The sequence below is a fragment of the Manis pentadactyla genome, chromosome 4 (assembly GCF_030020395.1).
Source record: "Manis pentadactyla isolate mManPen7 chromosome 4, mManPen7.hap1, whole genome shotgun sequence".
Taxonomy (NCBI): Eukaryota; Metazoa; Chordata; class Mammalia; order Pholidota; family Manidae; genus Manis; species Manis pentadactyla.
This window is the reverse complement of record NC_080022.1, coordinates 102,833,642-102,859,374: the sequence shown is the minus strand read 5'-3', so window position 1 is coordinate 102,859,374 and position 25,733 is coordinate 102,833,642. Positions and strand designations below refer to the sequence as shown.

Genomic DNA, 25,733 nt, shown 5'->3' with positions numbered 1-25,733 from the left:
TGGGATTAAAACACCAAATGAATGGCAAAAACATTTTTGGATTTGGTCCTCGCACAGTTGACAGTGTCTGGGAGAGGACAGGGGGCATTTGAGTGTATTTCTAGTGTCCACTTGCTGATCAAATTATGAAGAGTGATTCCAGACATGTGTGTGTTTGTGGATGCTGACAAGACTTGCACAGAGCCACAGCCAGGCTCCCAAGGTGCTGTCTGCCATCGACTCCATCCTGAGGTTTCACCACACTTTTAGACATGGTCTGCTTCTCTGTACCACACCTTTGGATAAAGGATGCCCCCTCCCACAAGATTCAGACCTCCTAAAAAGGATTCCAAGCACATACGCCAGATGCTGGGGTCCATCTCACAGGATTCAGACTCCCTGAATCCAGCTCATCACATGCCACCACCTCCTGTGTCAGGTCTACAGTATGAGACCCAGGAAGGCAGCACACTAGGGGATGGAGAGAGCCTCATCCCTTTGGAAAGGTCATCAGTGATCCATCCATTGTGAGAGAAGAGAGAGAAGCAGTGGGGCCTCCACCCAGCTGACCCAGGAGGCAAGGCCCCCGAGCGTCCCTGGGAGCCCAGTGTGGATGATAAAACTCATCAACTGTACTGCGCCTGCTGAGCAGGCATGTGGCAGTGGTGTCCATGGTGCAGCTAGCACCAGTGGTCTTGGTCTGGGTGGTGGTAGCTGTGTCGTACCTGGCCACCAGAGCTGAGCCCCAGAGTACAGTGGTAGCCATTGGGCACATGGCAGAGGGGATGGGACTGGGAGGTCAGGGAGGACACATAGGATGATGTCAGGCTGGGAGGAGCAGCCTGAGTTGGTGGCCACAGCGTCCTCGAAGGTGAGTGTGTCCTCAGGCTGGGTGTGGGCAGTGACCTCACTGTCCAGACGCTGTCCCAGGTAAAGATCAGAGCCTATTCGAGAGCCAGGGGCCAGGGGCTGGCTAAGGGTGTCTCTCAGGAGCAGGGCATTGTGTTCAGAAAGGCCATGGCTAAGCTGACCACGGGAGAAGGCAGGGAGGCTTGTCTGAGCCCCAGCAAAGTGGACAGGGGAGGAGTTGGCCATCTTGTAGGTGATGCTGGGACAGGGGGTGAGTGGGGTCTGGGGGAGCTGCCTCCTCCCACCACGGCCAGGGGTGCTAGCACCAGATGTTGACAACAAGGGGCTCCCATTCATTGAGCCACTACCCTAAAAGAAAATGGAACAGAGGAAATCAAAATCAAAGGACCAGATCAAACAGAGCACAGTAAAGGTGAGAGTCTCAGAGGTGGGGGTTGAGGGGCACAGAAGAGGGCAGGTGTGCTGGACCCAGGGCAGCCCAGGAGGGGAACAGACAGGATGTGGGGAGCAGGAAGGCAGATGGCATAAGTTAGGACCTGGATGGTGACCAGGGGATGGCAGGTGATGGGAAGAGCCCGGGAGAGGAGAGATGGCATGGCCCAGGGAGGGAGAGTGCAGACCTGGCTGGGAGCAAGGACATGAGGGTCGGGTTGCAAAGGTGTGGGAGGGCCGTGAGGAAGGGCTGCCTCGGCCACCCAGTCTCACCTGTCTCAGGGGTCCTGGCTCCTGACTGACCATTGGTGATGTAGGGTGGCTGCTGAGAGAGGGCTTGGGCTGTGGGGGCTCACGGCCCCCAAAGCGGTCACATGAGTAGAAGCACTGCTTCTCAGAGGAGGAAGACTGCCTCCGCTCCTGGAACCGGCCATGCTCCTGCCTGCGCTCCCTCTGGCATCCCACAGGCCCCTCTCCCTGGGGTGGCCCTGGGCCCGCAGTGCTGCTGGGTGCTGGCCCAAGGAACGGAGGCATCAGGCAGTCAGGCCAGCAGGGAGACAGGCCTTCCACCCCACACCCAGACCCTCCAGAGCCAGCAGGGAGTCCTGGGAAAGAGCAGAGTGTTGGGGGCAGGCAGTCTTGCCTGGTACCCAGGCCCAGGACTCACTGCTTCCTATGCAGGGCAGATTGGGGGGGTGTGGGATACAGAAAGAAAGAGGGTCCTCCATGGGCTCTCAGACCCCAGACCCAGTCCACATCCACATGAAGGATCTCTTGCATGCACCACCATCCGTGTCTGCGGACAAGCTGGGCCCCTTCTCCAGGGACTTCTGCTTCCTGTCCCTGCAGCGATGGCAGCGGTGGTGGTGGGAAGCAGCCTGGCTGGCTGGTGCACTGTCCAGGGTGGCATTGCAGAGATGATCCAAGCAGGGGCGCTGGGGAGCCAGCGTGGAGATGGAACACTTCATGGGGCTGGCATCTGAGGGTGGCTGCAAGAGTGGACAGGGCAGGTGCACAGCCTGAGAGTGGGAACTAAGGGTACGGTGCCTAGGAGACCCTGGCCCATGGGGTCCAGGGTCCTCAGGAAGTTACACTGAGGGACTGGGGTCCAGTAGCCATCAGGCTTACCCCTTTCCTGGAAAGTTCTTCCCCACCTGAGACCCAGCCTTTCTGCAAGAGCATTCTGCACAAAGTGCTGTTTCTGTAAGTGTCCATCTCCCACAGTTGGTGTGGCCTGGGTGGCCCACTTGCATCTATGTCCCTAAAAGACAAAGAGGATGCAAGGAGGAGGGAGGCTGTTGGCCTGAATGGAAGAACCCACGTGGGGGGCCCAGAGGTCCCTCAGTGGCTGCAGTGTGATGGCTCTGCCAGCCCATCTGTGCATCCAGCAGGACCATGATGCTGCTCCCCTGGGGCTCAAATCAGGACATGTGGGAACAGGTCCTCTGAGTGGAGCTCACCCACAGCCACTGCTCAGTGCCAAGCATGAAGGGAAAGAAGAAGATGATTCTGGGGAAAAGACGACAGTGTAAGAAGGCAAAGCATAAACCTCCCTCCAAATTCACATAAGACACAAAAATACACCAAATACAACAAAACCTGAAAATGACCTGAAGACTGCAGAACTGACCGCCTACATCTGGGGAAGAAGAGAGGACCCCACAGAAAGGGTAAAGTGGCCAAGCTGAGACCCAGCAGGACCCAAACCCTCCCCCCACCCTAGCCCCAAGGTGTGGGAGCCCAGAACCACTGAACCCCTGGCGATCTGCTCCAGGAACACAATGAACCCACATTATATGGAGCTCTGGTGATTCGCAGGGCTGGACAATAAAGACAGGTGGAACACTTGGGGAGGCTGAGATTTCAGCCTCTTGTGGGGAACAGGAATACCTTACCAAACCCTCCCCCCAAGACAAAAGCAAAGAGGGCAGTTTGAAAGACTTCCCAGCAGCAAGAGGGGCGCCAGAGGGGCAAGGATTGCACAGAGCTCTCTGCTCAGGAGAAATATCAGGTGGATGATACCTCCCCAACCTGCCCTCAGCCCAACAAGTTAGGAACTCTCAGGAGCTTCAGACACTCCATCCTTGCTGGCAACACAGCCTCAAGGCCCCCCACTGTGGTGCATGGTCTGCCAGCTGGCAGTGAAACCAAACTTTGCTCCCAAGTAGGCAGAGGGAGACCCTTCCAGCCTTCTCAGGCCTGTTTTGGGGCAGCCAGGGAAGTACCTGCAGGAGCCAGCCCTGGGAGCTCCCTCCTCCCTGCAGGCGCTGGCCCATCTCACCTGTGGCCCCCACCATTGCTGCAGGCTGTTGGGGGAGGGTAGTTCTGCCCACAGCTACTCCAGTGGCACAGCCCCAAGTATTCTCCCTGCTCCCCCAATCAGCTGACCGCCCACATAACCCACCTGAAATCAGATCACTACAAGCCAGACAAAAAGGTGCCCTGCCCATTGCACAACAGCTGGGGCTCCTGCACAGGAAATTGAGCTTCTGAGCACTAGAGGGCACCTCCTACACAAAGTTATTGTTGCATAGGAAACACACACAAAAAATTAAGAGGCATAGGAACTTGGTCCAAACAAAACTACAAGACAAAACACCAGAAAAAGTGTTGAGTGAAACTGAAGTCACCAATCTTCCTGATAAAGACTTCAAAGTAAAAGTCATGAACATATTCACAGATCTACAGAAAAATATTCAAGATCTCAGGGAAGACCTCAACAGAAAGACAGAAGGCCTCCAAAAAAGTCACTCAGAGCTGAAGAATACAGTATCTCAAATGAAAAATACAATGGAGGCAATTAATAGCAGGCTTACACAGGCTGAAGAGGTTATAGATGATGTGGAAATTAGGGAGAAAGAAAACAATGAAGCTAAAAAACAGGGAGAGGAAAGGATTTCTAGATTTCTAGGAATGAAAGAATAATAAGAGAGCTGTGAGACCAATCCAAACAGAACAATATTAGCATTATAAGGGTACCAGAAGAAGAAGAGAGAGACAAAGGGATAGGAAGTCTCTTTGAGGAAATAATTGTTGAAAACTTTCCCAGTCTGGGGAAGGAAATGGACACTTAGTTGATGGAAGCACAAAAATCACCAACAAAAGGAACCCTAGGAAGACAACACCAAGACATATAATAATTAAAATGCAAAGATCAAGGACAAGGAGAGTACTGAAAGCAGTCAGAAAGAGAAAAAAATCATGTATAAGGGAAAGCCCATCAGGCTATCAGCAAATGTTTCAGCAGAAACTTTACAGGCCAGAAGGGAATGGCATGATATATTTAATGCAATGAAACAGAAGGGCCTCCAACCAAGAATGCTCCACCAGGCAAGATTATCATTTAAATTTGAAGCAGGGATTTAAAAATGTCAGATAAACAAAAGTTGAAGGAATTCACCACCACTAAGCCAGCCCTACAGCATATGTTAAAGGGACTGCTATAGATGGAAGTGGTCCTAAAGCTAAATAGCTGCCACCAGAGAAAGTAAACCCACCATAAAGGTACCAGACCAGTTAATTACCAAGCAAGTGCAAAATTAAATCGACTACTCACAGTCAGTCAAGGGACAGTGCAGAATATGACACCTAATACATAAACAGTGGAGGAGAAAAGAAAAAGAAGGAGTGAGGGGAAAGTACCTTTAGATTGTGTTTGAAATAGTGTAATAAGTGAGTTAAATGAGACTGTTAGATAGTAAGGAAGCTGCCCTTGAACCTTTGGTAACCACATATCTAAAGCCTACAATGGCAATAAGTACACATCTATCAATAATCATCCTAAATGTAAATGGACTAAATGCACCAAAAAGACATAGAAGGGCAGAATGGATAAAAAATAAAAAGCAGGACCTGTCTATATGCTGCCAACAACAGACTCATTTCAGACCCAAAGACATACACAGACTGAAAGTGAAAGGATGGAAAAATATATTTCATGCAAACATTAGGGAGAAAAAAGCAGGAGTTGCAGTACTTGTATCAGACAAAATAGACTTCAAAACAAAGAAAGTAACAAGAGACAAAGACAGACATTACATAATGATACAGGGTTCAGTCCAACAAGAGGATATAACCATTATAAATATCTATGCCCCCACATACAAGCATCTACATATGTGAAACAAATACTAACAGAATTAAAGGGAAAACTAGAATGCAATGCATTCATTTTAGGAGACTTCAACACACCACTCACTCCAAATTACAGATCCACCAGACAGAAAATAAGTAAGGACACAGAGGCACTGAACAACACACTAGAACAGATGGACATAACGGACATCTACAGAACACTCCTCCCAAAATCAGCAAGATACATATTCTTCTCAAGTGCACAGGGAATATTTTCTGGAATAGATCACATACTAGGGCACATACCAGAGCCTCAATAAATTTTAAAAGATTGAAATTGTATCAAGCAGCATCTCAGACTACAGGGGTATGAAACTAGAAATAAATTATGCAAAGAAAACAAAAAAGCCCACAAACACATGGAGGCTTAACAACATGCTCACAGATAATCAATGGATCAATGACCAAATAAAAACAGATATCAAGCAATATATGGAGACAAAGGAAAACAACAACTCAGCAGCCCAAAACTTGTGGGACATGGTAAAGGCAGTTCTAAGAGGGAGGTACATAGCAATACAGGCTTACCTCAAGAAACAAGAACAATCCCAAATAAACAGCCTCAGTTCAGAGTTAAAGAAATGAGAAGAAGAACAAATGATGCCCAAAGTCAGTAGAAGGCAGGACATAATAAAGATCAGAGCAGAAATAAATAAAATAGAGAAGAATAAAACAACAGAAAGAATCAATGAAACCAGGAGCTGGTTCTTTGAGAAAACAAACAAAATAGATAAACCCCTAACCAGAATTATCAAGAAAAAAAGAGAGTGTACATACATAAATGGAATCAGAAATGAAGAAGGAATAATCACAATGGACACCAGAGAAATACAAATAATTATTTAAAAATACTATGAAAAAAGTGTATGTCAATAAAGTGGACAACCCACAAGAAATGGACTTTCTAGAAAAACACAACCTTCTAAGACTGACCCAGGAAGAAACAGGAGATCTGAACAGACCAATTATCAGCAATGAAATCGAATTGGTAATAAAAACACTACCTAAGAACAAAAGCCCCGGACCAGATGGCTTCATGGCTGAATTTATCAAACACTTAAAAAAGAGCTTATACCCATCCTCCTTAAAGTATTCCAAGAAGCAGAAGAAGAGGGAATACTTCCAAACTCATTCTATGAGTCCAGCATCACTCTAATATTAAAACTAAACAAAGACACCACAAAAAAAGAAAATTATAGACTAATATCCCTGATGAACATAGATGCAAAAATCCACAATAAGGTATTAGCTAAATGAATTTAAAAACATCATCCATCATGACCAAGTGGGATTTATTCCAGGGATGCAAGGATGGTACAATATTCATAAATCAATCAGTGTCAAACACCACATTAACGAAAAGAACAAAAATCACATGATTGTCTCAGTAGATGCTGAAAAAGCATTTGACGAAATTCAACATCCATTCATGATAAAAAGTCTTTAAAAATGGGTATAGAGGGAACATACTTCAGCACAATAAAGGCCATTACAACAAACCCACAGCCAACATCATAATTAACAGCGAAAAGCTGAAAGCTTTTCCCCTAAGATTGGGAACAAGACAAGAATGCCCATTCTCTGCATTTTCTTCAACATAGTAATGGAGGTCTTAGCCATGGCAAGCAGACAACACAAAGAAATAAAAGGCATTCAGATTGGTAAGGAAGAAGTTAAACTGTCACTGTTTGCAGATGACATGGTATTACACATGCAAAACCCTAAGGACTCCACCAAAAAACTATTAGAAATAATAACTGGATTTAGCAAAGTTTCAGGATACAAAATTAATACACAGAAATGTGTAGCATTCCTATATACTAACAATGAACTAGCAGAAAAAGAAATCAGGAAAACAACTCCATTTACAACTGCATCAAAAAGAATAAAGTATCTAGGAATAAACCTGACCAAGGAAGTGAAAGACCTTTACTCTGAAAACTATAAGACACTCATGAGAGAAATTAAAGAAGACACCAGTAAATGGAAACACACCCCATGCTCATGGACAGGAAGAATTAATATTGCCAAAATGGCCATCCTACCTAAAAAAATCTACAGATTCAAAGCAATCCCTATCAAAATACCAATAGCATTCTTCAATGAACTGGAGCAAATAGTTCTAGAATTCATATGGAACTGGAACAGGAGGATTCAAGATTGCAGCATGAGAGGTGAGACAGAGAACTCCTCCAAAAACCTCAGATAGTGTGAAAATATAGTTAATACAACTAACCCTAAAACAGCAACAGGAAAGAAGGCTTCACCAGACTGCCCACAGACCTCACAAACAGAGCAGACCAGATAAAACGGGGTAACATACAAAAGCCTTGATCTGGCAGGACCCAGGTCCTTCCCCCACCCCAGCTCACTGGCAGGAGGAAGAGAAACAGAGCAGGGAGGGGATGGAAGCCTGGAACTGCTGAACACCTGGCCCTGGAGATCTGCTTTGCGAGCAGAAACCTACATTGTGTGGTGCTCTGGAGGATGGAGAGCTGTGACAGGTGGAGTGCTTGACAGACAGATTCTGGCCATTTGTGGAGGACGGAATCCACACCTGCTGCTCTGGGACAAGGGAAATGCAGGTGGTCTGAGAGACTTCCTAGCAGTGAGAGGGCTGCTGAAGGTGTGGCATTTTCACAGAGCTTGCTGCATGGGAGAAGGGACAAGGGGACAAGGTTGTCTGGGTGTGCTCTGCCCAGCAGATTGGGAACTTTTGGGAGCTTCAGGCACTCCATCCCCCTGCCTGGATACTCAGCTCTGAGGCCCAGCACTGGGATATGCAGCCTGCTGAGCCTTCCTTCTGGCCTGAAAGCACCTGCTCACAAACCAGCAGTCACTGCACTGGTGTCAGGCCAGCCAGAGGGAGGCCCCATCTACAACAGTTGGAGACACCAAGCACAGAGGTTTACACCTGTGTACTCAGCCCACTGGCTCTGATACAGAGACAGGCACCACAGACAAGGATCAGGAAACAGAGCTTTCCTCCCCCCAGGCACCAGCTCCACTCCCCTATGACCCCCAGCCTCATTCTAGGGGCTGAGCAGCTCCAGAGACTGGAGCTTCTGGGCACTAGTGGGCACCACACAGAAATATGAAACATCAAAAGAACATGGTTCAGACAAAAATCTCACAAACCCCAGAAAAAGGGCCAAATGAAATGGAACTCACCAATCTGCCTGAAAGACAGTTCAAAATAAAAATCATAAACATGCTCATGAAGGTACAGAAAAATATTCAACAACTCAGGAACAAATTTAAGATGGAGATTCAATCATTAAGAAATTCTATATCTGAAAGGAAACATACAATGGATGGATTTAAAAGCAGATTAGATGTAGTAGAAGAGACAGTAAATGGAATAGAAATTAGAGAAGAGGAATACAAAGAAGCTGAGGCACAGAGAGAAAAAAGAATCTCTAAGAATGAAAGAATATTGAGAGAACTGTGCGACCAATCAAAACCGAACAATATTCGCATAATAGGGGTACCAGAAGATGAAGAGAGAGAAAAAGGGATAGAAAGTGTCATTGAGGAGGTAATTGCTGAAAAGTTCCCCAATCTGGGAAAGGAGATAGTCTCTCAAGCCATCGAGATGCACAGATCTTCCAACACAAGGGACCCAAGGAAGACAACATCAAGACATATAATAATTAAAATGGCAAAGATTAATGATAAAGACAGACTTTTAAAAGCAGCTAGAGAGAGAAAAAAGATCACCTACAAAGGAAAACCCATCAGGCTATCATCAGACTTCTCAGCAGAAACCTTACAGGCCAGAAGGGAGTGCCATGATGTATTTAATGCAATGAAGCAGAAGGGCCTCAAACCAAGAATACTCTACCCAGCAAAGTTATCATTTAAATTTGAAGGAGGGATTAAACAATTTTCAGATAAGCAAAAGCTGAGAGAATTTACTTCCCACAAACCACCTCTACAGTGTATTTTGGAGGGACCCCTATAGATGGAAGTATTCTTAAGGCTAAACAGATGTCACCCAAGGGATACACATAGAGTATAGAACATGATACGTAACATATAAAGAATGGAGGAGGAAGAAAAAGGAGGAAAACAACAACAACAAAGACAACCTTTAGGTTGCGTTTGTAATAGCATACCAAATGAGTTAAATTAGACTGTTAGATAGTAAGGGTATTACCCTTGAAACTTTGGTAACCACAAATCTAAAGCCTGCCATGGCAATAAGTACATACCTATTGATAATCACCCTAAATGTAAATGGTCTGAATGCACCAATCAAAAGATGTGGAGTCACTGAATGGATAAAAAAAACAAGACCCATCTATATGCTGCCTACAAGAGACTCACTTCAAACCCAAAGACATACACAGACTGAAAGTAAAGGGATGTAAAAAGATATTTCATGCAACTAAAAGGGAGAAAAAAGCAGGAGTTGCAGTACTTGTATCAGACAAAATAGACTTCAAAACAAAGAAGTCACAAGAGACAAAGAAGGACATTACATACCGATAAAGGGGTTAGTCCAACAAGAGGATATAACTATTATAAATATATATTCATCCAACACAGGATCACCTACATATGTGAAACAAATACTAATAGAATTAAAGGGGGAAATAGAATGCAATGCATTCATTTTGAAAGACTTCAACACACCACTCATTCCAAATGACAGATCAACCAGACAGAACATAAATAGACAGAGACACTGAACAATGTATTAGAACAGATGGACTTAACAGACATCTACAGAACAATCCTTCCAAAAGCAACAGGATACACATTCTTCTCAAGTGCACATGGAACACTTTCAAGAATAGATCATATACTAGGCCACAAAAAGAGCCTCAGTAAATTAAAAAAGATTGAAATTGTACCAACCAGCTTCTCAGATCACAAAGGTATGAAACTAGAAATAAATTACTCAAAGAAAATGAAAAAGCCCACAAACACATGGAGGCTTGATAACATGCTCCTAAATAATCAATGGATCAATGACCAAATAAAAATAGATCAAGCAATATTTGGAGACTAATGACAACAATAATTCAACAACACAAAATCTATGGGATGCAGCAAAGGCCGTGCTAAGAGGGAAATATTTTGCAATACAGGTCCACCTCAGGGGAGAAGAACAATCCCAAATGAACAGTCTAAACTTACAATTAATGAAACTAGAAAAGGAAGAACAAATGAGGCCCAAAGTCAGTAGAAGGAGGGACATAATAAAGATTAAAGCAGAAATAAATAAAATTGAGAAGAATAAAACAACAGAAAGAATCAACAGAAGCAGGAGCTGGTTCTTCAAGAAAATAAACAAAATCGATAAACCCCTAGCCAGACTTTTCAAGAAAAAAGAGAGTCTACACACATAAACAGAATCAAAAATGAGAAAGGAAAAATCACTATGGGCACCACAGAAATACAAAGAATTATGAGAGAATACTATGAAAAATTATATGCTAACAAACTGGATACCCTAGAAGAAATGGACAAGTTTCTAGAAAAATACAACCTACAAAGGCTGACCTAGGAAGAAACAGAAAACCCAAATAAACCAATTACCAGCAAAGAAATTGAATTGGTAATCAAAAAACTACCTAAGAACAAAACACCTGGACCAGATGGTTTCACTGCTGAATATTATCAAACATTTACTGAAGACCTAATACCCACCCTCTTTAATTTTTCCAAAAAGTAGAAGAGGAGAGAATACTCCCAAACTCATTCTACGAGGCCAACATCACTCTAATACCAAAACCAGGCAAAGACACCACAAAGAAAGAAAATTACAGACCAATATCCCTGATAAACATAGATGCAAAAATACTCAACAAAATATTAGCAAACTGAATTCAATAATACATCAAAAAGATCATCCATCATGATCAAGTGGGATTCATCCCAGGAAGGGAAGCATGATACAACATTCAAAAATGCATCAACATCATCCACCACATCAACAAAAAGAAGGAGAAAAACCACATGATCATCTCCATAGATGCTGAAAAAGTATTTGACAAAATTCAACATCCATTCATGATAAAAATTCTCCACAACATGGGTATAGAGGGCAATGACCTCAACATAATAAAGGCCATATATGACAAACCCACAGCCAATGTTATACTTAACAGCAAGAAGCTTAAAGCTTTTCCCCTAAGATTGGGAACAAGACAAGGATGCCCACTCTCCCTACTTTTATTTACCTTAGTACTGGAAGTCCTAGCCATGGCAGTCAGACAAAACAAAGAAATACAAGGCATCCAGATTGGCAAGGAAGAAGGTAAATTGACACTGTTTGCATGATGAATGACACTGTACATAAAAAACCCTAAAGAATCCACTCCAAAACTGCTAGATAGGATATCTGAATTCATTAAAGTTGTGGGATACAAAATTAATACACAGAAATCTGTTGCATTGCGATATACTAACAATGAACTAGCAGAAAGAGAAATCAGGAAAATAATTCCATTCACAATTGCACCAAAAAGAATAAAATATCTAGGAATAAACCTAACCAAGGAAGTGAAAGACTTATACTCTGAAAACTACAAGACACTCATGAGAGAAATTAAAGAAGATACCAGTAAATGGAAGCACATCCCATGCTCCTGGATAGGAAGAATTAATATTGTCAAAATGGCCATCCTACCTAAAGCAACCTACAGATTCAATGCAATCCCTATCAAAATACCAATAGCATTCTTCAATGAACTAGAGCAAAATAGTTTTAAAATTCATATGGAACCACAAAAGACCTCAAATAACCAAAGCAATCCTGAGAAGGAAGAATAAAGTGGGGGGAATTACACTCCCTGACTTCAAGCTCTGCTGCAAAGCCACAGTAATCAAAACAAATTGGTACTGGCACAAGATCAGACCCATAGACCAATGGAACAGACTAGAGAGCCCAGATATAAACCCAAGCATGTATGGTCAATTGACATATGATAAAGGAGCCATGGATATACAGTGGGGAAATGACAGCCTCCTCAATAGCTGATGTTGGCAAAACTGGACAGCTACATGCAAGAGAATGAAACTGGATTATTGTTTAACCCCATACACAAAAGTAAACTCAAAATGGACCGAAGACCTGAATGTAAGTCATAAAACCATAAAACTCTTAGAAAAAAACATAGGCAAAAACCTCTTGGACATAAATATGAGCAATTTCTTCATGAACATATCTCCCAGGGCAAGGGAAATGAAATAAAAAAACGAACAAGTGGGACTATGTCAAACTGAAAAGCTTCTGTACAGAAAAGGACACCATCAGTAGAACAAAAAGGTACCCTACAGAATGGGAGAATATATTCATAAATGACATATCCAATAAGGGGTTGACATCCAAAATATATAAAGAGCTCATGCAACTCAACAAACAAAAAGCTAAGAAGCCAATTAAAAAATGGGCAGAGAAACTGAACAGACACTTCTCCAAAGAAGAAATTCAGATGGGCAACAGGCACATGAAAAGATACTCCACATCCCTAATCAGCAGAGAAATGCAAATTAAAACCACAATGAGATATCACCTCACACCAGTTAGGATGGCTGCCATCCAAAAGACAAACAACAACAAATGTTGGCGAGGATGTGGAGAAAGGGGAACCCTCCTACACTGCTGGTGGGAATGTCAATCAGTTCAACCATTGTGGAAAGCCGTATGGAGGTTCCTCAAAAAACTCAAAATAGAAATACCATTTGACCCAGGAATTCCACTCCTAGGAATTTACCCTAAGAATGCAGCAGCCCAGTTTGAAAAAGACATGTGCACTCCTATGTTTATCGCAGCACTATTTACAGCAGCCAAGAAATGGAAGCAACCTAAGTGTCCATCAGTAGATGAATGGATAAAGAAGATGTGGAATATATACACAATGGAATATCATTCAGCCACAAGAAGAAAACAAATCCTACCATTTGCAACAACATGGATGGAGCTAGAGGGTATTATGCTCAGTGAAATAAGCCAGGTGGAGAAAGATGAGTATCAAATGATTTCACTCATCTGTGGAGTATAAGAACAAAGCAAAAACTGAAGGAACAAAACAACAGCAGACTCAGAGAACCCAAGAATGGACTAACAGTTACCAAAGGGAAAGGGACTGGGGAGGGTGGGTGGGAAGGGAGAGATAAGGGGGAAAGGTGGGCATTATGATTAGAATGTATAATGTGTCTGGGGGGGACATAGTATAACACAGAGAAGACATGCAGTGATTCTATAGCATCTTACCTCACTGATGGACAGTGACTGTAATGGGGTATGTGGTGGGGACTTAATAATAGGGGGAGTCTAGTAACCATAATGTTGCTTATGTAATTGTACATTAACGATACCAAAAGAAAAAAGAAAAAAAGGAGGGAGAAGAGGCATGGAACGGAGAAGTTGAGCATTCACTCAAGGGAGGCAGCCAGGCCCTTACTCCACTGACCCAGTCAGGGTGAGGAACTGGAAGAGGACAGAAGCACTACTAATGGGAGTGACAGAGGAAAAGTTACAAGAATGAAGTCCAAATTAACTGTACAGAAGCAGAAACCACAAAAAAGGAGGCAGGGACAGGGCTGGAAGAAACGCACAGAGGGCTCAGGCCACTCTCGGGCTAACTGGAGCTGGCACAGTCCTGGGCAGGCCTTGAAGGTCTGAGGCCCAGGCCAAGCCCCTCTCTGGCCCCTCACCTAACTGACAAGTGAAAGCAGAGACCCTGTCACAGCCTCGGGTCTGCAGGCCGCTCACTGAGGATCAGCCCAGGAAGTACACAAAGTCACAGCTCCCCACCCAAGGGGCCTTCCCACTTGGTTCAATGTCCCAAAAAGAGCAGGGGCAGGAGGGGACACTGCCTCCAGTGTCCAGAGAGAGAACAAGGCAGGGCATCCCCGGAACTTCTGAGGCCTCAAGGACATGAAGGGGCAAAGGATGAACCAATGTGTGAGGCGCTGGGTGTGTTCCCTGGAGGACGGCAGCAGCTGGGGTGTTTCAGGGAGGGAAAGCTTGGGCCAGGGACATGAGGCTCATGTGGCCTCATAGTGCCCAGATAGAATGCCCAGCACAGGCGGGCGGCTGGCCTGGCCACACCACTACAGACCAGCATCGTGTTCTGAGGACACCCAAAGGGGCTGACAGTATACTGGCCACCATGACGCCAGGGGGAGTCCATCCCAGCCAAGCCCACACCTGGGACACAAACTCTCCCTACGCCAGGACTCCTCACCACCCACGCCCTCCCACGACCCTGACCTTCCCAGACCACCCACCTGAGTCTCTGCTGCCAGGCGAGGCATGGATGCTGCTCGGCCCTGGCTCTCCAGCCCGGGTTGGGGTTCTCCAGCAGGGCCTCTCAGGGCCATGCCCTGCATCTGGACATCCACAGCCTGGACATATGGCAGCCTCCCAGTTACTCCTGCTCCCCAAACCCACCCCAGCCGTGTCTCACACCCCTGTCAGTCTCCCTTGCCCGGCCCCCCAGCTCTGGGAGCCCCCACAGATCTTCCTGGCTGTACAGCTGGGATCTCTGTGGAGTGGCCATGTGCCAGGGGCGTCCTCAATTCCTGGGGCGCCTTCTGGACCTTCTGGGTGACTCAGGAAACAGATTCCTCTGTGCAGCCCTCTTGGGTCTGTCTGTGGAGAGGAAAGGATGGCCCTGTCAGCTCAGCGGCCACAGAATGCCCACCCAGGACCTGGCTACCAGGAAGCTACCGGAAACCAATACCCCTTAGGTCCACGGCGTCATAATCGGAGGTGCAGCAAGAGATGTGGACCCAATGCCAGGGCTCAGGATGGGCAGAGGAGAGGCAACCCTGGCCACCCATCCAGGGGAAGCCTGGGTCCACCACTTCCTTGTCTGGGGACATCTGGCTGGTTCCTCAGCCCTAGACAGGGACTCACGTGTGCCATGGAAGCAGGGATTGCTCATGGCAAAGACCGTATGTGCACAGCATGCAGAACAGTAGCTCAGGACATCCTTCCTGTGCTGGTGCACAGCCAGCCCAGAGAGCTCACAGCACCCTCCTGAGACCTGCCCCTTCCTCACCTCCTCAGTCACTCGCTCCTCCCAAGCCCCCTGACCTCCAGGCAGGGAGGCCTTTCTGCCCTGCAAATCTAGGCTCAAGTGTCATCTTTTCAGGGAGGTCCCCAGCACACACACCCCACCTGCTGCCTTTCCCTGTCAGGGTCTCTCCTCCTTATTGTGTCTCCCACAGGCACTGGAACTGCCGAGCATTTGCCTGGGTTCCTGCTGCCTGTGACACTGTTCCAATCGCAGTCACGCAGGCTGAGTGGCATCAAGCACACCCTGAGCTCAGACTGGGGGTGGGGACATGTGGGCTTCAGCTGGCCACACTAACGCACTCCTGAGGTCACCGCACTGGGAGCTGGGCTGCGCTAACACCTCCCTGCTGCCTCACCCAGGTTGAATGAGCGTGCTCTCTCACTTGCAATAAAGAAGAGTGACAACTGAACCATGCAGAAATTATAACAGGGAAATAAGAGGCATTTATTTACCTGAGTGGAAAGCCTGACTCCAATCAATCAAAAAGGATATCTTAGCACCCCACCCTCTCCAACCCACATTCACATACTCAGAATCAACTATTTAACTTTAAAATGCAAAAACAGGTGTCTTAAGCAAGATGGAGAAAAGAAATTGGGAGCACAGAGGCCTTCCCGGGGCTCTGGTAGGCCAGTCCTCAGGGCCCCAGGGCGCTCTTCGGGAAAGCAGTGTTCCTAAGAGAGTGCTCACTGCTTTGGTCTGGCTCTCCTGGTGTTCTGTGCTGTCTCCCCCTCTGGACATGTGCCCCTGCAGAGTCACCCACACCTCGTGGGGCCTCAGGCCTGGCCAGGCAACTTGCTTTGTCAATAGGGCACAAGGAGAGGTCTGAACACCCATGCTCTGGCCACCCTCTGAGGCCTGGCTATTCTCAGACCCTCACTAGGTGATGAGCCCAGACCCTGGGCATGAGAATAAGCCACTATGTACCCATCGGCCCCAGAGGAGCTAGCCCAGGCCCAGCCCCAAAGGACTGCCAGGCTGGCCCCAAAACACACACAACACATTGCTGAATTGTGGCAGTTTGTTACTCAGCAAAAGCTGATTAACAGTCCAAGAAACAAAATTAGGCCTAATAAAAGAATGTCCAAATGTGCAGGAAAGGAAGAAATTGGGAGCCTATCACATATGCTATGCCTGGCCTCACCTTTCTCCAGGAGGGCAGGCTGGGTACTGGGCCCAGCCCCTCAGCTGTTGCTAGGCAAGGCATGGCACGTGTGGTTTGCAGGGCTCAGCCCTGGACTTGCCTCGGCCAGTGGGATGTCAGCAGACATGGCCTAGGGGTGGCTGAGGGAACGTGCCGCAGTCTCCAGCTTGCACCACTTAGCAGCCCACAGGGTGCAAAATAAAGCAATTGTTATTTTGCCGCACTAGGTTTTGGGTGGCCTGTTACCAAGAATTATTGTGGCGAGAGTTATAGCACAGAAGAAGATCTTACCAATTTGTCTACAAATTACAGTTGCTTCAGAAATCAATACAGAAAGGAGATCTGAAAAGAACTATATCCTAAGGGGGTTAGGAAGGTTAAAACACTAACATGCTATTTAATAGAATGGGGTAGGGGGAGGACAGGAGGTATAAACAATAATTTCTTAAGTGTGCAGGCCTCAAGAGCCAATAGGGAAGCAGAAGCAGAGACCCTCCCCTGAAAGAGGAATATGCGTGCACAGTGGGAGGAGATAGTTGGGCTCTACAATGCCAGAGGCATGCATCTGATGTCACAGGAACTGATTTTAGAGTCCACCACCACTCACCATCATTCAAGCAGCAGGCCTGGACTAGCTTCTATGCAGTGCCCACAAGGACACACCTGGGTGGAGGTGAGTGTGGGGTGGACAGTGGAGCCAATCCCCAAAAGCTGTGATGGGAGCGGAGGACTTCCTGTCCTGGAGCACTGCCCACAGCCCAGGAACGCAGTGGGCAGCGGGAGTAAGCACAGGAGGTAGGGGAACCGGGACGCCTGCTTTCTCCTGGCTGCCTTAAGTACTCACACAGCCCCGCCGTTGCTGAGGGACGCTGAGCTCTTCTGCCGAAGGAAAACGCGGGCTCCTAGGAGCACGGCCAGCTGCGCCTGCTCCAGTATGGCCTTCAGAGGGTGGAACAGGGATGCGGGGCCCATCTGCAGGGCCAACACGGGGAAGAGGGGGAGCTCTGAGGGCACAACCGCCCCTCAGAGACCTGCCCTGATGGCACGTCTCAGAGATGCCAGTGTCGACCCTGTGCCATCCCCACCCTTATGTGTGAGGCAGCCAGGGCCCTGCTCTCAGCCTGGCCTGTAAGCGACATCAGGAAAGTCATTTCACTTCTTGGAGCCTCAGTTTCCCTACCTACAAAGTGTGGATCCCATTACAAATGGCAAAAAGAGTTGATCTCATCATCAGCTTCGACTGACTGTGGGCCTGCCAGAGCCCTAGATGGAGCAGAATTCTGAGATTTCAGAGCTAGGATGGTGTCTCCAATAGAGGAAATGGGGGCCTGTAGTATGGGCACCTCAGAGTTCCCATCCCACGGTGAATAAGTGTCCCTGTAAGCTCTGACCTTCATTAACTTTCTAGACAGAGTCTACTTATGGTCACTGAGGGTATGGCTGTGGGGGCAAGTTGTTATCTTTGAAGGATGACATGTGAAAGATGGGCCCCCAGACATCCCTGTCAGTCACAAGGGGAACAAACAATAACTCAGACCTGTCCATTTGAACCTGCCCGTGTGCAGAGTAAACAGATTCTTCTTGCAACTCCAAAATCCACCTCCTCCAGTATTCTTCATCAGTTATTTCTTCTACCACTTAAAAAAGTGGTATTGCCTCTGTTCTCAGCCCCCTTACCTTCTTCCCTGAACTCTAGCTCTCCAAGTAAGTAGCTCCCCATTACCAGCAGGAGCCAGCTAACAGAAAGCCTTAGGCTGTATGGATTCCTGACTTTGGGGGCCAGAGAGGCAGCTGCAAAAACCTCTCTTCGTCCTTTTCCCCTGCATTCTCTCCAGGAAAGGAATGGTTGTCTGCTGTCCCACAAGTGAAGGTACTCAAAGTTAGCCATTCTGGGAAATCCTGGAACCGGGTACCTGGGACAGGCCTCCTGGAGCTTGGTGAGTCTGGTCTCTGGTGGTTTTGTTCTGTTTGTAGAAGTCGAAGATCATCAGAGCTGCATAGACTTTCCCCACTGTCATTTCATTGGCTGGAGAGAAGAAGGCAAGGGAGAGATCACAGAGTTTGGATTCGGAGGAGAAAGGGGACAGAAGAGCCACAGAAAGCATGAAGGGAGAGTGGGTGGGGAAACAGCGCCCCACCGTGAGGACCTCTGGGCACGCCCAGGCAGGAGCATGGAGCTCAGCCAGGAGACTGAGTGCCCAGCATGTCCCAGCGGCAGCCACACTGGCCCTTCACGAAGCACTTCCATCTCCCAACAGAGGGGTTGAGTTTAATCTCCAAGCACATCATTCTTTTTGGTATCTCTAACTATTGATGTCTCCTGACCTTTCCTCCGAATTTCTGGCAGTAAACCCCCCACAGTAGGAACATGGGTGAATTTGTACAACAAAATAAAACCCTGACTGTCTTGTCCCTCAGCTCCTGAGCACCCACTTTAAGCCCATTTTTCCCTGCAGGCAAGCTAAGTCTAGACAATGAAGAGGCAAGCCCACCTTCCCAAGGCAGCTCGACAGTCACCCTCACCAGGCCTCCCTGCTCTGCCTCTGGATGGGACACAAGAGGGCCGGGGGAGGGAATCTCACCCCCACTTACGTTTATGGGGTGGCATCAGTAAATCCAGGGTCTTCTGGGGCAGATTGGTCCATACAGAGGAAATCTCCTTCCTCAGCTCTGCATCACACTGGTGCTGCTTCATGCCCGCGCTGGTGCCCAACAAGGGTTGGGGTGGGGGAGAGAGACGTTAGGGGCCATCCCATAGCCCCCTGGGGGGACAGCTGAACTGGTGCTGGGAGGAAGGTGGGGGGAAGAACCGCGCCACGGAGGCGAGGCAGAGCTCTCCCTGCAGGAACCGCCTAGAAAGAGAGGTGTGTGAGGTGTGCGTTCAAGTGGGCAGACGTGTGTGTGGCAGGGAAGAGGCCTCAGTAGGAATAGCGACGTTCCTGCCATGCATCCATCCATTCAGTATTTACTGAGTGCCCACTGAATGTCAGTACTATGCTAGTTGATGGAACAGAAACAAAAGAAGCATGGATTAAAAAGCCTCGTAAAGGAAAAGCCGAGTGGTGAAGGACGAGCACCAACAGGAGGGCAGCAGTTCAGACAGAGAGGTAAGGAAAGGTCTCCTGAGAAGGTGGCATGTGTGTGAGACCTGCAGGTGGAACAGGACCAGAAGGTGCAAAGGCCTTGGTGTGTCACACAACGTGTGGGAAGGCAAACCTGGTCAGAGGGCTGGGAGGTGCAGCAGGAGATGCTGAGATGCGAAGCCACAGAGGGTTCTGAGCAGAGGAATAAAATACTCTGGTTTATCTTTTTTAACATTAGGTTTATTAAGGCATAATTTACAGACAATAAAATCCACCCTTTCTAGTTTCCCCACTCTATGAATCTTGACAAGTGCACACACAGTCGTGGAGCTACTGCTGCAATCAATTCGTGAATCCTACATGGCTGCCAGGGTACTGCCAGCCCTTTGTGCCCGGTCCCTTAGGCTCCTCCTGTCCATGCCCATCACCGCTTCTGTCCCAGCTGTCCTGGCTTCTTCAGAATGTCATGCAGGTGGTATTGCATGCCGTGTTGACTTTTGAGTCTGACTTCTTTCACTCAGCATGATGCATTTGAGATTAATACATGCAGTGAATGTGTTAGGAATCTGTTTCTTTTGATTGCCGGGTACTATCTCCTTGTCTGGATAGACCACTGTTTGTTTATCCAATCACCAATTGATGGACATTTGGATTGTTACAGGTTTAGGCAATTATGAATAAAGCTGTAAGCATTTGCATTATATTTTTCTGGTGGACATATGCTTTCATTTCATCCCCCTTAGGAAAGGGAGGGCTGTACCGTATGATAGGAACTGCCAAAATGTTTTCCAAAGAAGCCATTCTACCTTGTATTCATACAAGCAACTCTTAAGAATTCCAGTTTTCTGCATTCTCGCTAGCACTTAATATTGTCAGTCTAAAAAGCACTTTAACCATTTCAATTGGCATATAGTGTTTTCTTTTTACGGCTTTGTTTTTAGTTTCTCTAATGATTAATGATATTGGCCTTCTTTACAAGTTAGTTTGCTCACCTTCCCTATGTCTTCTTTGGTGATGTGTCTGTTCAAATCTTTTCCCATGTTTATTGGGTTGTTTATTTTCATATTACTGAGTTGTGAGATGTCTTTATATATTCTGGAAACCAAATCCATGTCAGATATGTGTTTCACAAATATTTTCTCCCTGTCTTTGGGTTGTCTTTCCATTTTTCTTATATGTCTTTTTTTTTTAGATAATTATTTTTCATTGAAGGGTAGTTGACACACAGTATTACATTACATTAGTTTCAGGTGTACAACACAGTGATTCATCATTTATATACATGATAATTCTAGGTACCAGCTATCACCTCTTATATGTCTTTTGAAGAGCAGAAGTTTTTAATTTGTTTTCTTTTGGGGCTCATGCTTTTCATGTCTTAAAAAAAAATCATTGTCCAAACCACATTTGCCAAGATTTTCCTTCCTGTTTTCTTCTAGAGGTTTTATAATTTTACATTTCACATTTACATCTATGATGCAATTCAAGTTAATTTTGGTACAAGGTAAAAGGTATGTGCTGTGCACCTAACTGTAAAATATGTTGCAGAAATATCCTCTCCTTTTCTATTTTCTGGAAATGTTTGTGTTGAATTGGCATTTCTTCCTCCTTAAATATTTGATAGGCTTCACCAGTGTAGTAGCTAACTGGGTTTGGTACTTCTTTGTTGGAAAGCTTATAATTATGAATTTAATTTATTTAATAAACATGCTACTATTCAGGTTTATCTATTTTTTTTCAGTTGTGTCAAGGAATGTTTCCATTCCATTTAGTTGTTGAAGTTATTGATATAAAGTTGTTCATAAAATCTCCTTTTCTTACATTTAACGTCAGCAGGGTCTGTAGTAACTCAGGATCTCTTTGCTCCTCACACTGGTGGTTATCTTCTTCCTTTTCTCCTTGATCAGTCTAGCTAGATGTGTGTTAATTTTATGGTTTTATTTTTAAACATGGCCATTCTGGCTATTGTGCTGAAGGCAGACTGAAAGGGACACAGGCAGAAGCAGACCAGTTAGAGGGCTGCTGTGGCCATGCAGTCAAGAGCTAACAGCGTGGCTTGGACCAGGAGGGTAGAGAAGGGATATATTCTGGATGTACTTGGAAGGTAGTCATAGATATGACAAGAAGTCAGGTATGGATCAAGGTAAGAAGAAAAAAGAGTTAAGAATGCCTCCAAAGGATTGGCTTGAGCAGCTGGAAGGACATAATTCCCACTGACAGAGATCGGAGACCCCAGGGACTATCTGGAGCTCTCGCTCGATGAGTGACTTTCAGAGTGCATCCTGGGCCTCCACGTGGAGATGGTGAGAACCTTGTGGGATATATAGGACTGGAGTCCAGGAGGGGGCCTGAACCAAAGATGAAAAATCGGGATTAAAATATTTAATGCCATGGGAATAGGTGAGATGACAAGATGGCAAAGAGAATGGTATGAAGCACACAGTGACATTCAGTGGGGAATAAGAGGAACCAGAAAAAGAGACAGAAAAGGGTATCAGAAAGAAAGGAGTGACAACTGAGAACAGGCTGAGATAGGTCTGTAGGATAAGGGCTGAGGCTGTGGAGGTAATAGAGGCCCTAACAAGAGCAGCCCCACAAAGTGCTGTGGTGAACATCTGACTGGAGACCAGGAATGAGGAATCAGAGACAATACAGACCTCGCTCTCAAGGAGCAGGGAGTTATGAGGGAAAGAAGAAAAACAGAAAAATGATGGTGGGGGAAGAACAGAACCTTTTAAAGATGGGAGAAATAACAGTGTACTTATATACTGATACAAATAACCAAGCAGAAAGAGAAAATTGACAGGGCAAGAAACAGTACAGAATTTCTGGCATGACGTCCTTGGGTAGATGACAAGAACAAGCCCTAGTATGAGAGGCAGGGACAGAGCTCAAGGGCAGGGAGGAAGACAATGCAGGGGGAGTGGTGCAGGGTCCCTCCAGCAGCTCTGACTTCCTCTGTGCAGGGGAAGCAGTGATGGCACGAGAGTGAGGGCCGGGGACGTGCTGGAGGCTGGCACTCCTTTGTTGGCACGGATGACACAGTCCTCTCAGTGAGCTCAGGAGGGGGACTGGGCTCTCTGAGGGGTGGGGAAGCTGCACACAGACTCTTCACCCATCCTCCCCAGTCCCTTTCCCTTTGGTAACTGTTAGTCCATTCTTGGGTTCTATGAGTCTGCTACTGTTTTGTTCCTTCAGTTTTTCCTTTGTTCTTATACTACACAGACGAGTGAAATCATTTGATACTTGTCTTTCTCTGCCCGGCTTATTTCACTGAGCATAATACCCTTCAGCTCCATCCATGTTGTTGCAAATGGTAGGATTTGTTTTCTTCTTATGGCTGAATAATATTCCATTGCGTATATGTACTACCTGTTCTTTATCCATTCATCTACTGATAGACACTTAGGTAGCTTCCATTTCTTGGCCATTGTAAATATGCTGTGATAAACATAGGGGTGCATATGTCTTTTTCAAACTAGGCTCCGGCATTCTTAGGGTAAATTCCTAGAAGTGGAATTCCTGGGTCAAATGGTATTTCTATTTTGAGCTTTTTGAGGAACCTCCATATTGCTTTCCACAATGGTTGAACTAGTTCACATTCCCACCAGCAGTGTAGGAGGGTTCTCCTTTCTCCACATCCTCACCAACATTTGTTGTTGTTCGTCTTTTGGATGAATGGCCATCCTAACTGGTATGAGGTGATATCTCATTGTGGTTTTAATTTGCATTTCTCTGATGATTAGTGATCATGTGCTTGTTGGCCATCTGAATTTCTTCTTTGAAGAACTGTCTGTTCAGCTCCTCTGTCCAATTTTTAATTGGTTTATTTGCTTTTGTTTGTTGAGTTGCATGACCTCTTTATATAATTTGGATGTTAACCCCTTATCGGATATGTCATTTATTAATATATTCTCCCATACTGTAGGATGTCTTTTTGTTCTACTGATGGTGTCCTTTGCTGTACAGAAGCTTTTTCATTTGATATAGTCCCACTTGTTCATTTTTGCTCCTGTTTCCCTTGCCCAGGGAGATATGTTTATGAAGAAGTCACTCATGTTTATGTCTAAGAGATTTTTGCCTATGTTTTTTTCCAAGAGTTTTATTGTTTCATGACTTACATTCAGGTCTTTGATCCATTTTGAGTTTAGTTCTGTGTATTGTGTTAGACAATAATCCAGTTTCATTCTCTTACATGTAGCTGTCCAGTTTTGCCAACACCAGCTGTTGAAGAGGCTGTCATTTCCCCATTGTATGTCCATGGCTCCTTTATTGTATATTAATTGACCATATGTGGTTGGGTTTATATCAGGGCTCTCTGTTATGTTCCATTGGTCTGTGGCTCTGTTCTTGTGCCAGTACCAAATTGTCTTGATTACTGTGGCTTTGTAGTAGAGCTTGAAGTCAGGGAGCATAATTCCCCCAGCTTTATTATTTCTTGTCAGGATTTCTTTGGCTATTCGGGGTCTTTTGTGGTTCCATATGAATTTTAGGACTATTTGCTCTAGTTCATTGAAGAATGCTGTTGGTATTTTGATAGGGATTGCATTGAATCTGTAGATTGCTTTAGCCAGGATGGCCATTTTGACAATATTGATTCTTCCTAGCCAAGACCATGGGATGAATTTCCATTTATTAGTGTCCTCTTTAATTTCTCTTAAGAATGTCTTGTAGTTTTCAGGGTATAGGTCTTTCAATTCCTTGGTTAGGTTTATTCCTAGGTATTTTATTCTTTTTGATGCAATTGTGAATGGGATTGTTTTCCTGATTTCTCTTTCTGCTAGTTCATCATTAGTGTATAGGAATGCAACAGATTTCTGTGTATTAATTTTGTATCCTGCAACTTTACTGAATTCAGATATTAGATCTAGTAGTTTTGGAGTGGAGTCTTTAGGGTTTTTTATGTACAATATCATGTCATCTGCAAACAGGGACAGTTTGACTTCTTCCTTGCCAATCTGGATGCCTTTTATTTCTTTTTGTTGTCTGATTGCCATGGCTAGGACCTCCAGAAATGTGTTAAATAAAAGCAGGGAGTGTGGGCATCACTGTCTTGTTCCTGATGTTAAAGGAAAAGCTTTCAGCTTCTTGCTGTTAAATATAATGTTGTCTGTGGGTTTGTCATATATGGCCTTTATTATGTTGAGGTACTTGCCCTCTATACCCATTTTGTTGAGAGTTTTTATCATGAATGGATATTGAGTTTTGTCAAATGCTTTTTCAGCATCTATGGAAATGATCATGTGGTTTTTGTCCTTTTTGTTGATGTGGTGGATGATGTTGATAGATTTTCAAATATTGTACCATCCTTGCTTCACTGGAATAAATCTCACTTGGTCATGATGGATGATCTTTTTGATGTATTTTTTAAATTTGATTTGATGACAATGAGCTATCACCTCACATGTGTTAGGATGGCTATTTTCAAGAAGAAAAGAAATAACAAGTGTTGGCAAGGATGTGGAGAAAAGGGACTCCTCCTGCAACTGTTGACAGGAACATCATTCGGTACAGCCACTATGGAAAACAAAATGGAGGCCTCAAAAAATATAATAGGGTTTCTATATGATCCAGCAGTTCTACTTCTAGGTGTTTATCTGAAGGAAAATACGAACTCAAAAAGATACATGCACCCCCATGTTCACTGTAGCATTATTTACATTAGCCAAGATATGGAAACAATCTACATATTTACCAATGGATACATAGATAAAGAAGATGTGAGATACACACATATGCAAGCGTGCATGCATGTGCAAGGGCACACACACACACACAAATAGGATATTATTCAGCCATAAAAAAGAATGAATTCTTGCCATGTGTGGCACTATGGATGGACCTTGAGGGCATTATGCTAACTGAAGTAAGTCAGACAGAGAAAGAGAGATATTGTATGATCTCACTTCAGCAAAGCTCATGGATACAGAGAATGGATTGGTGATTGAGAGGAAGGTGAAATGGGTGAAGGGGTCAAAAGGTACAAACTTCCATTATAAAATAAGTAAGTCCTGGAGATGTAATGTACATCATGGAGACTATAGTTAATAA

At 45.4% G+C, this 25,733-nt stretch overlaps 1 protein-coding gene across 1 annotated transcript; it reads right to left on the bottom strand.

Moving 5' to 3' along the window:
* Positions 1-659: 659 nt before the first annotated feature.
* On the bottom strand, positions 660-20,107 carry LOC130683219 (voltage-dependent N-type calcium channel subunit alpha-1B-like). The gene is given in 10 exon segments (XM_057499469.1): positions 660-806; positions 808-1,197; positions 1,555-1,793; positions 2,066-2,270; positions 14,662-14,778; positions 14,890-15,025; positions 17,444-17,571; positions 18,513-18,625; positions 19,192-19,301; positions 20,043-20,107. Coding segments are annotated over 10 exon segments (1,650 nt in total).
* Between the last annotated feature and the right edge of the window lie 5,626 nt (positions 20,108-25,733).